The 12,349-nt window shown below is 36.7% G+C and overlaps 1 protein-coding gene across 1 annotated transcript in view; it reads left to right on the top strand.

Moving 5' to 3' along the window:
• The window catches only part of Adamts5 (ADAM metallopeptidase with thrombospondin type 1 motif 5), a 44,294-nt gene extending 34,664 nt beyond the window's left edge, over positions 1-9,630 (top strand). Inside the window, exon 8 of the mRNA XM_034515660.2 lies at positions 2,562-9,630. Coding sequence (XP_034371551.1) covers positions 2,562-3,129 — 568 coding nt within the window. The 3' untranslated portion in view covers positions 3,130-9,630. The remainder of the gene's footprint in view (positions 1-2,561) is intronic.
• The last annotated feature ends 2,719 nt before the right edge of the window (positions 9,631-12,349 follow it).

Below are 12,349 nucleotides of genomic sequence, written 5' to 3'. Positions count from 1 at the left end.
TTTACAGGAAATGATCTGGTTTCTGTCCACTCCATAAGGACAGACACACAGAAATGTTTTCTGTTTCCATACTTTTGCTTTAAAAACATGAGATCTTAAATTACAGTTTTTGGAGTTAAATATAACACTATTGTCAGAAGGATACCTGACATAACAAAAGGGTCTGACAGACCTCTCCCATGTTGAGTGTCTAGGTAGAGTATACTTGCATGCTGACATGGCTACTTTGTTTTCTCCAAATTGTCAGCACTCCGCTGAGCACGTCAGCAGGTTCATTAAGTGAACTAAGTACTACACTAATTTAAAAACCTTAAAATTATGTTTCATATAATTTTAAAAACAGAAGAATTGATTTGATGATAGATACATATAATTAATTTTCCTAAATATTGACATGAGGACCATTTGAACATAATGTACTATCATACCAAGCCTGAAGAGCCAGTTATATTTTATATCTTTTCATATTTAAAATATGCAAGACAGCTTACAGACTAGCACCTCAAACTTTTGTTTTACAAATGAGAAAGCTAAAACTTGAATGTTTAAGACTTATATAATTCACCATAGTGGGTGAATGCTAAAATAGAGTAAAGGCTATACCTGAGGACATGGGTGTGGGGGAACATTTTGTGATGTAAGAAAAGAGAGAAAGAGAGAAGTGGAAAGAGGGCAAACAGAAAAGGAGGGGAAGGTGGAAAAGAATGAGGGGGAGAAAAAGAGGAAGGACATTAGAAAGGGAACAGATGATCAATACAGAAGGAAGATGATACAGAGAGAAAGAATATGGCTTAGAAAGAGGAATCTAATGTTTAAGGTAATACATCACCAACCCTACTCTGTATGCTCCTCAACATGAAGTTGAGAGCTTCTTTACAAAGTGCTAAATGCAATGCTTACGTTCTCTGAACTTGTAACTATGTGTGCTCTTGAAGTCACATGCATTGAGGAAGAAATTCATGATAAACAACTGACATGCAGGAAATCCCTTTCTGAATTTGTCATATTTTATAACAGTTACATTTAGACCATGGGCCCGGCTTTTTAAACCCAGCACTGACAATGCCAAGCTCTGTGATAGACTCGTTCAAAGATTTTTACTGTGCTCTCACTTTCTATTCTTTTGTGTAAAATGTGACATCATCTCCAACAGTCATTCCGACCTTGAAGCCCTTGTAGGGTTATGTATCATATAACAGCTTTAGAAACTACCACAAAACTGAGGAACAACGTCTTATCTTAAATAATATTTCAACAACAAAGATAATGAGCCCAGATAGACAGAATCAGCAGTACCCCAGGTGACTCTGCTCTCCCTGTGGCTCGGAGGTTCTGACATATGTGAGGCAGACACTAGAGTTCAGACACGGGACTTCCTTTGAGAATAAGCTTCCTGTCCAAGTCAAAGAATGTGAACTTAGATTTTGAACACATAATCTTGAACCTAGGAAGAGTTAGAAGTTACACAATTTGATCTCACGATAGTCAATCTGCACATACAAAGCTACACCTATTCAAACAACTGAAAAACATTTGAGGACATATTAACGTATAATATACCTTTAAGCTTTGTTGTGGTCTATTGTAAAAGCAAATATTTCGACAACAGATGAGGCCATCTGGTTGGTATAGCGCCCCAGTACTTAATTCTCATTTGTGCTAGAGTTCAACAAGGTTTGTGGACATTAGAGACATTTGCTCCTCCTGCACAGATGATGTCTCTTTCAAGACCGGCTTATTGTTTTTCCCAATAAAACTCCTCAACCAAGTTATCATATTGTCAGGCGAAGATGAAACATTCAAAAATCATAAAGCTTTAAAATTAGCTGTTTTTTTTTTTAGAATAATAGTAAGTATGCATGATCTAGTAACAAATTTTGCCTTTTATTTAATTTCTCACTCCAGAAAAATCTAATAAAGGCTTCTAGAGGCAGAGACTCAGTTTGTTCTAATGCCAGTTCAATAAGCAACTAAGCCAGTCCTCGTGAATAAGTCTGCACACTGGAGCAGTATGAAGAATTCTAAGAACTGCCCCTGTAGCCCACCTTGAAAGACAAAGATTTGCCAGACCAGGAAAACAGGGTTAGCGCTTACTAAAATATTTGCTAGTGAGTCCAATATCAGAATTTTAAAACACTAAGTATTTCCACGAGAGTAACTGAGACTCGGCCATTTATACTCACATATCGCCTACCTTATGCTTGTGCTGGAAAAAAATACCTTTGTAAATGAGCTACACATGTACAAATGTGGTACAAATAAAGATAAAATGATCATATAAATCCCTAAACCCATTTTTAAAAATATGCACGGGTTGCTAGCATCGTTCTAATTTTTAGTATCTCAAAAGCAACTCATAAAATGCAATGTTGTACAGCAATTTTATTTTGTCCTATGAAAAAGTTTAAAGCCGATTTAAACCTAAGCTCTTAAATACATTAAAGCCTTGTATTAAGTTGAGGAAAAACTTAGAAAAATTCTATTTGTTTATCCATGTATAGCCAGATACTAATTCTATCCCTTCTTTTCCCAAACTCGCACGTGGACATCCCTGCCTACAGCAAGGGTTATACTGACGTTGTGAGTATCCCTGAAGGAGCAACCCACATAAAAGTCCGACAGTTCAAAGCCAAAGACCAGACTAGATTCACTGCTTACTTAGCCCTGAAGAAGAAAACTGGCGAGTACCTTATTAACGGCAAGTACATGATCTCCACTTCAGAGACCATCATCGACATCAACGGTACCGTCATGAACTACAGTGGGTGGAGCCACAGAGATGATTTCTTACACGGGATGGGCTATTCAGCCACAAAAGAAATTTTGATCGTGCAGATCCTCGCAACAGACCCATCTAAAGCATTAGACGTCCGTTACAGCTTTTTTGTCCCCAAGAAGTCGACTCAAAAAGTGAACTCTGTCATTAGCCATGGTGGCAACAAAGTGGGACCACACTCTCCGCAGCTGCAGTGGGTGACAGGCCCATGGCTGGCCTGTTCTAGGACCTGTGACACGGGCTGGCACACCAGGACCGTGCAGTGCCAGGATGGAAACCGGAAATTAGCTAAGGGATGCATTCTCTCTCAGAGGCCTTCTGCATTTAAGCAATGTTTGCTGAAGAAATGTTAGCCTGTGGTTTACTCTAATGCACACAAATGACAGGAGGGTCATCGCAGATACAGTTGTGGTGAAGAGGAGGCCTACCCAAAGCACACAAAGTCGCGCCTTCATGTCATTGTCACCACGAGTCGAGTTATGGGCAGAATCTGCTCTCTGTGACCAAAAGATTTACTCTATTTGGTGTAATGATGGTGACCTTGGAATGGAGAAAACATGGGAGTTAAGGAACATCCCTGGGCCTACACAAAGGAGACACACAATGATGAATGTAGAATCGGGGACATTTGAAGATTGCAGAGAAGTCTTGTCACCTACCTCTTATAGAATGTCTTCAAGGACATTGTGATCATGTTCAGCCATGACACACATCCTATTTTTACTGTTTGTAAATGCATCCTCCCTTGGTATGTCACTTTATAAAGTTGGTCCTATTAATATATACACATATGTGTATGTATGTGTACATATATATACATATATATGCATATATATGTGTGTGTGCGCACACACACACACACACACATTATATATATATATATATATATATATATATATATATATATATATATATGGCTATAACAAAATATTTGACCAAAGTAGGTCTGCAGCTATTTCAACTACTAGTTTCCAGAAAGAGCTGCAGAAGATTTACTGGAAGTTAAGGACTTGCTGCTGTTAAATAAGACTTTGTATATTGTTAGTCTGCAAGAGATAAGAGCTTAGTCTTAAAAAAAGAAAGAAAGAAAGAAAAGAAACTCTTGACAGCAAGCACCTTCTGTGAAGTTCTGAAAAGGGAAAGGATTTGTGTGTGGCGGTGGGGGCGGGGGTCACTTAAACACATACTCAGTTCCGTGTACTCTGAATTTTGACCGTCTGTATTTTTTTCAGACAGCCAGCCAAGTTATTGTATCATTTGGGGTGTAAAAACTGTGTTTTCCTGTTTATATGTGATCAATATCCAAAGGTCTAAAAATTAGCTTGCTTGTACTGGAATTTAAAAAATAACAAATATGTCACTGTGTTTTCAATGTATATTTTCACAACTGCTTCCTTTTCTATGGCTCCTGGCTCATATCTTACAATGTGTAGTCATCATACAGAACACACCGCAGAAACCTGTCTGTCACATCCAGCCCCTTTAGTAATGGCTTACCTCTGCTCGGCCAGTGTCTGTGTTTGCTTCTTTGTTTTTCCCAAGGGTTGGAAGACGCATGTTCTGTATTGACTGAGTCTCACAGTAGAATTAAAGTCATTTCACACTTAGCCTCATCTTAAACAAGAAATCAGATCAATTTAACTAATTCAAGAAACCAAACTAGTTAGCACTTAAAAGACTGTTTCCACACCATAGGCAATTATCTAATAATTTATAAAATATAAGCATGTACCTGCTGTATTAGAGAATTTTCCCAATCAGAAAGCATTTGTCTATACCGGTGAGTATGTAAGTGATGAAATATAAGGGTTTTCAGGGAGTCTTTTTACCAGCACAAGAAGGTTGTACATGCTTAATAATAATCATAAACAGAAAATCTCCTTTAAGCTACACACTTCACAACCTCCTCCAATAATTCAAATAATATGAGGTATTCTTATTCCACTGGCATTTCTTTTTTTCTTTGTAAAAATCTGCAAAGTAAATTGTTTTATGCAAATTTTATAGTGATCATACCAAATGTGCCTATTGTTAAAGATTTGCATATAAGGTTTTTGAGACATCCTCTCTGCAATTCCACTAAATATATGAGAGTTTATTTTTATTATAGAATATTTTAATATAAATGATTATGTACTTGATGACTTGATATCACATTTACTTCAGTAGACCAGAGGAAAAAAATGAAACCTTACTTAGGTTCATTTGCTTGTTTGTTTGTTTTAAGAAATTATTTTGTGAAAGAGAACAATGCCCTTCCAAACCAGTGGTTATCCATTCGATTCTCCCAGTCTGGTCTTTTTATATCAAGAAATTCAGCCTATGTAAAACTCGTAGCCTGTATTGGGTGAAGGTCTCCAAATACAGAGCAGTGATTATAGGAATTAATCTAGTCAAATTGTCATAAAATAAAAGATTAAATCTCTGTACAGAGAGAATAAATAGTGTAATGTGAGTTTCTCCAAGTTTGAAAACAATATAAACCAAGTAGTTCTAATTTGACAAAATTTCCATTTTTCGTGGTTATATTAAAATAAAATAAATGATTAGTAAATGTGATTATTTCCTATTCTACTTCCCTCTGTGGTCATCATAGATTTTATTAAGATTTTCATTGGTTTACTTTTCCCTATAATAATGAAGTTTTTACACTTCACACTGAAATCATGCTAAAGGAGATAAACAGATAAACCACTAATCTATGTCTAAAGGGATTTTCCTTACGTTTTAAAATGACTATCCTACATCGGCAGGGGAATGTATATAAAACTCCTAAGGAAAGAGAGACAGCAAACTGAGGTTCAGAAAAATAAAGTGTCACAGAGGGAAAGAGTAATGAGCGTGTGTGGCAAACCTATATTAAATTCCAATTCAGTCCAGTTAGATTCTGTGCTGTGTCTGCCAGCTTCCGGTTGTGTATCTTGAATCTTTAAAGACCTTGGATTTAAATGGTGAATAAAGGTGGGGAAATAGAAAAAGGCAATGTTCAGGTTACAAAATGTCTAACCTCACTTGCATAAAAAAATCATTCCAGAGGGAGTGTCAGTAAGTACAAAAAAAGCCCACAATGAACCAGTATCTTGTCCTTTTAGGACAGCAAATGTCACCTTAAAAACCTCCTTATTGCTTGAAAGTATAAGAGCATTGTTACAATGTATTTGATGGACTCAACATCTATTGCCTTCCTGTGGAAACAGTTTTAAACTAACAATTGAGGGATGAATCACAAACAAACAAAATAAGAAGTTGCAGCACTGAAAACTAAGTAATTTATTGTTTTTGCAACTGCCGTGTGAATTTCTGTGATGAAATTATTTATTCTTATTTAACAAAAATTATGTGCAAAGTCTTCTATATTTAAAATGTGTTGCCATTGTCCTATTTTTAATTTATGCTTCTTGTTTGTGTATAAAGTGCACTTTTTGAGTTTATATAATATACAGCATTGGTGGCTTGGTATTTCTTTTTTACAGAAGGCTTTCTGTGTGGAACAGGTGTATGTGTGTATATTCCTCATGTATTTTCAGTCTTCCACTCTTACATTTTAAACTTCCATTGCTAGCAGTATTCCTTACTAATCATGATATTAATAGGTCAGTTAAATACCAGTAACATTGGTTTTCTCGGATCGTGAGTTTTAAAAATGAATATTTAATCAAGCAAGTTGTAAGTTGTTAACTAGAAAATTTAATAGACATGTATACCTTACAAGCACCCCACAGAAGCTAAGATACAATGGAGAATAGCAGTTGAAACAGGCATAGCCTGCAATTTCAGCACACAGGAAGCTGAGGGAGGAGGATACTTAACTTAAGTACAGTCTGGGATACATAGCAGATCCCTACTTTGGGAGAAAAAAGAAGAATCCATTTCAGTCACAACACTGATAAATATATACAGGCGATGTTAATGGATTATATGAATGTTATGGACATAACTTCTAAGTGATTAAAGGATGCTAAACACAAAGTCTCACAGCTTTAGAGACAGCTACCCACAAATACAGTGTCTCAGCCTCTGCCACCTATAGAGATTCTACAGATGATCTTAAACAAAAGGGGATTTGTGTATTTCTGATACAAGTTCCGACTTTGTCTATGGGTGTAGATGTACGTAACAGAATGTCACCTTTTACTACTACTGTCAAATTGACCAGAGCGATAGGACATGGAGCTAGCAGGAACAAAGCTGGAAACAGCAGCTCATCTGTGACTGGGATCGTGCAGTCCGATTCTAGAAATAAAGTCAAGCACTCTTGGCCTCACTGTACAATTCACTGGGTCAATCCCTGGCTCTGATGTTCCTCCATTAATAACTTCCTTGTTAGCAAACCAAGGTCAGTCAGTGTAATCAGCAGGGGCCATAGGCAGGTTCAGAAGCCCAGGGTATGCACCATGACTGCAGCTCTTTGTTAGAAATATGGTGAATACAATTCTTAATTCTACTCTGAGTTGAGAACTCTGTAAAACAGCACGGCCATAATGTGTTAATGCCACTCATCTCCTTACAGTGAAACATGGTGTCCTACAAATGCATTACATGTTTTTATTATTCCAGGGCTACAAAATAAAAGAAATAACTATGAGAACAAAACAGGTAACTCAAAGCAGATGCAAAAAATCATATTAAAGGAGTTTTATCATTGAAACACACAGAAACGGCACTTGTATAGTTAATATATTATTTTTCTCATTGACCAACAAACTGCATTTCTACAGAATCAAACAAGTAAATCAGCCTAACTGAATAGTTTGGTAAAAAATGTGGTAATAAATCCTTATTAATGTGAAATATAGGTATGGCTCATTGAATCAAATAACTACAAAACATATCAATCTATAATCAAGCCAATAATTCTATTTAATCCAACAATGAGGACATATTTGCAATACAGGTTCGTTCTTATTTTTATTCCTGTGCATTAACATATATATATATATATCAGATTCTTGGTATGTAACATAATTCTGGTATAGGTATTATGGGAGATATAATATAGCATTTATCTATGTGCAGAGAGAATAGGACTTTGGCATAACATTAGTTCACCCAGTTAATTGTGATTTATTAATATATCATCAACTTTTCAATATGATTTCTCTCTGGTCCTTGTTAGGTTGGAACCCCTGCTAGCCATTGTACTGCTAAACAAATCCTGTCTTCCCTTCTTCCATCAACCCAACCCACAAGGAGAAAACTCCTGGCTTACAAGTTGTCATCCTTGGCCTTCTCAGTTCTGGTAACCCACACAAGAGTGCCTGCACAATGGCTCATCTTTGACCATATATGGTACAATCCCATCTCCTGGCTTACATGTGATCATCTCTTACCGAAGATATATAAACCCCCCTTGCCTTAGCCAAAGTACCCAATTTCCCTGGCCCCATTCTTTGGCATGGGTGAAACTAGTGAACCTACCTGGGAGAAGCACCTAAAACAATCTGCATATACCTGCTCTTAATCTGGTTTTATATGGCCTATATTTGTGTCACCAAGATAGAAAAGGGCTATTAGTCCCTAACTTATGGCTCTATTAACCAGCACATGTAGACCACATAGGTTTAAAAGAAAACATAAACACTGTCCCATTTGACCCGTCACCCTGTCATGCAACACTCCCAGTGACTCAGAACTCAGAATACATTGTTTGTAACTCCATTTTTCTTTGCCTCATGAAGTGAAAACCAGTTATTGTAACAGAAGTGCTAACATCTTTAGCAATGACTGTCAAATGTAGCAATTCTGACTTAGTTTTTAGTTTCAACACAATTCTACAACTTGCTAAAGAGATATCTATCCTTTTTGCCAAATCCAGGCACAATTTATTCCTCAGAATTTGAGAAGTCAACATATCTAATGGCCATTCTAATCCAAGATATATATCTAAGGACACTTAAGATGTCATCAAAATTTGAAGAGAGACAGATGAGAGTTTGGTCTTGGTGTCTCTGAATTTCTAAGTTTTCAACAGTTCATGGAAAATTCTGTGTATGGATTTTCTTCTTAAACATTGTAATATTTCATGCCATAGTCAACATTTAGTGCCTAGATCTCAACCACTTTCTAATATTTACGTTGGAAGTATCTGTGCCTATACAGAGCGTGTAATTAGAATAGGTAATTAGTGTAATTAGAATTTTACACCACTGTGTAAAATTGTAAGCTAGACTTTGACTGAGAAATATATGGTCTTTTCATGGCAGTACTGAAATGTACATTCTCATGCAGCATGGACACTGCTGGTTTATCCTACTATAATCAAAAACTAGCAAACACTGGTTATATAGTAGTGATTGACTGATTAATTGATATTGATTGATTGGAAACATACAGAGTAGATATTGCAAGTAGCTAAGTCAATGGCAGAAATACAACCCATTTGACATAAACAGTGGCACCAACACTGAACTTCTATTAGTGCCCATGAGTGAGCCAAATAATAAACCTTAGTAGCTAAAACTCAGATGTTTGAAGTCTTAAAACACATTTCCCTGATAATACAAAATAATGATGCTTCACATGTCTCCGCTTTATGAAAATAATGGCATGTGATCCAGTGTAATGGCCAAAAACTCTTAGGAAGATGAGACAGATTTTAATTAAAATGTCTCCTTAGCTTTGGCAAACTTCAGATTGAAATTGCCTATTTAGAGCAACTGCTATATCTCGGTCTACAGACCATACCAAATTCCTTTCTTCAGAAAAACACTTGAATTGAGCGGTTTTGAACCTGCCCTGTAATTATTTTTCATTGAGGAATACTATTTTGTAAAGCAAAACCTTTTTCTGTGTGAAATGAAACTGTACACCTAAAAGCTGTTTCAGCGGACATAATAAATAGACATTGTAAATCAGGTCAAAGCATGTACTGTGTATGCTTGGAGTTGGAAATTTATTGTCATTTTATTTTTAAATATCTCACAACACTTGCATCACACAACCTGGTCTCTGTCATGTCTGACATTCATCATCTGCTTGAGCACAGACAAGATTGGGTCTTAGCTAAAACAGTAGCTCTTTGGCATGTAACTCCTTCTGGTCAGTGTAGGAACTCCTAAAGTCTGCCAAGTATTAAAGCATAACTATATATACTGGGTTATAGTCATATATAAACTTACTAGATGTAGAGCCTTAAGGAGTTAAAATTATAAGCAAGTACGTTTCTTAAGAGACATTTACTAGACGCTCTACATATTTGTTAAGAGTTTATGACTTAACTTTCCAGTGAACATTGATTCTTTTTAAAATCGCAGTCATTAATGCTATGTGAGCATTTGCAAACACTGAATTTCCCTCTGATATCAAGCAGTATTTTAGAATTATGATACTAAAAATGTCCTTCAATGTTTTATTAATTCTTTGTAAATTTCATACAATGCATTTGGATCCCATTTCCCTCAATTTTTCCCATTAATACTCTCCCAGCCCTTTCCCATTCCTTCTACACTAGTTTGAGATTTCGTCTTCTCTCCTTTTTTCCCTCTTTCCCTATTGAGTCCAGTTTGTGCTACCTAGGTAATCTTGGGAGGGAGGCTTTCCCTGGTGTGTGGTCAAACTACTAAGTGTCCCATCATTAAAGAAAACAGATTTTTCTTTTCCCAGAAGCTACCAAATGCTAATAGCTCTCCAATGAGTAGCAATTGTATAACTACCTTTCCTGCTTTGTGCTGGGGTTTTGTTAGTCTGGAGCCTGGGAATGTCCTGTGCATGCTGTGAGGAGTGTGAGTTCATCTGTGCATGGGAACCCTTGCATCTGGGAAACACTCTTTTTCTTGATGTCGCCAACCACTTCTGGCTCTTGCAACTTTTCTGCAGCCTCTTCTCTGAAAATTGCTGAGTTATTCAGGAAAGGAATGTGATAAGAGTTCCCCCATTTAAATCTGAGCAGTCCACAGTCGTTAACTTTTACACTTTGACTATCTGGACAGCTCTATATCAACTGCATCTACTTCAAAGAGAAGCTTCTCTGAAGACAGTTGAGAAGTGCTCTCATTCATAGTCATCAATAAGTCATTAAGGAAGAACATAATGCTATTATTTTGCTAATCGAAAAGTACTAAAACAGAAAATTATTAATATTCTTAAATCTTATCCTTAGTAATTTCTTCTAAAGAAGTGATCACCATCACCCGCCCCCCCCCCCCCCGCAAAAAAAGCACCTATTAATAAATGTGGCATAAAGTTAACCATTATAATGGCTTGAATTTCTTCAGCATTTTGGTGGCTGAGGCCCTGTACCAAATACTTTCTGAACTTTCTAATGTGCTTTATCTCGGTGACCTGATAAGGTTGTCGAAAGATTCCAGTATTGACGTTGCCATGGCAACACGATAACTATGTCCCAAGGTCTCAAGTAGCAAGTGCTTCTGAGCATTCCCAAGGTCATCGTTATCTGTTGCCATCATCTTTAAAGGCAGGAGCTGCAAACGTAGTCAGAGGGAGAGACCTTAGTATGAACAGAGAATTCTTTGAAACTGAAGATATCCTTACTGTTGTGTGGGCTTTCTGAGTAGATCGAGAGCAGGGACAATGTTCCAAAGATATAGAACACTACGAAAGTGCCTTCAGGTTATAAGGATGGACTCATAAGCCACATGTAGCACAAAGAATTGCTTTTTCAGGAACAAGAAGAAATAATTTAACTTGGAAAGCTAATACATGAGAGGTAGGCATTTGAAAAACATTCAGTACTTAATTAACCTTGAATCTCCTGTGTGACCCAGAGTGAGTTGAGCCAGATAAGGTTGAAAACATAAAAATGGTCTGAAGGGACCTGCCAAAACCTCCGATGTTCTGAAATTCCATCTGGATGCAGTGAAGACACAGCATCAGAGGCTTATCAATTTATTCTTCCCCACACCCCTCTTCTAATATCTCAACACCCATAATTAGCTTGAAGAAGTTAAAGAAGAGTCAGCGCCCCTATTCCCTGGGCTTGGGGACTAAGGTGGTTAATATTGGTCTGTCTTTCTAGGAAAAGTAGTGGTTTTGTTGGAACAGGGAGGATTAGCTAGGACTTATTTCATAGCCATAACCTATTGGTAGAAATCTGTATAATTATTATCAAGATGAAGTTATAATTTCTTAAATGGTACAAAATTTACTTTGATTTCAAATTTAAGGTTTTCATTGGTATGAGCTTTTTTATTGATAAAAAAAGTGAGATGAATATTGATACTCTCATGGGTATTGTACCTGTATAACACATTTAAGAATTCAAGGCTTAGACCCAGTCCTTCTTTAAATTTTTTAACTGATTTGGGATGGTTAGCCTATGAGTTAAGGGACTATAGCAAATTCATGGCTTGGAGTTTATTGTTAGAGTGTTTTCCAATGTTTTATTTAGAAATAGCTGAGAGGAGTTAACAGACAACAGTCCAGGTTACCTTACATGGATAGTTGGTTTTCAAAACGTCAGAAGTCCATAGAATTGACATTACAAATATTTCTATATTAATGTTCATTTTGATTAGAGACATGTCTGCTCCTGACAGCTTCCTGTCGTGGATTCTAAGAAGAAATTGAGCATCCTTGGAGTTACTCCAGTTGTGTGGTGACAGCCACTAGGCAAGA

This window comes from Arvicanthis niloticus, chromosome 12 (genome assembly GCF_011762505.2).
Source record: "Arvicanthis niloticus isolate mArvNil1 chromosome 12, mArvNil1.pat.X, whole genome shotgun sequence".
Taxonomy (NCBI): domain Eukaryota; kingdom Metazoa; phylum Chordata; class Mammalia; order Rodentia; family Muridae; genus Arvicanthis; species Arvicanthis niloticus.
This window is presented reverse-complemented; position numbering and strand designations above follow the sequence as displayed.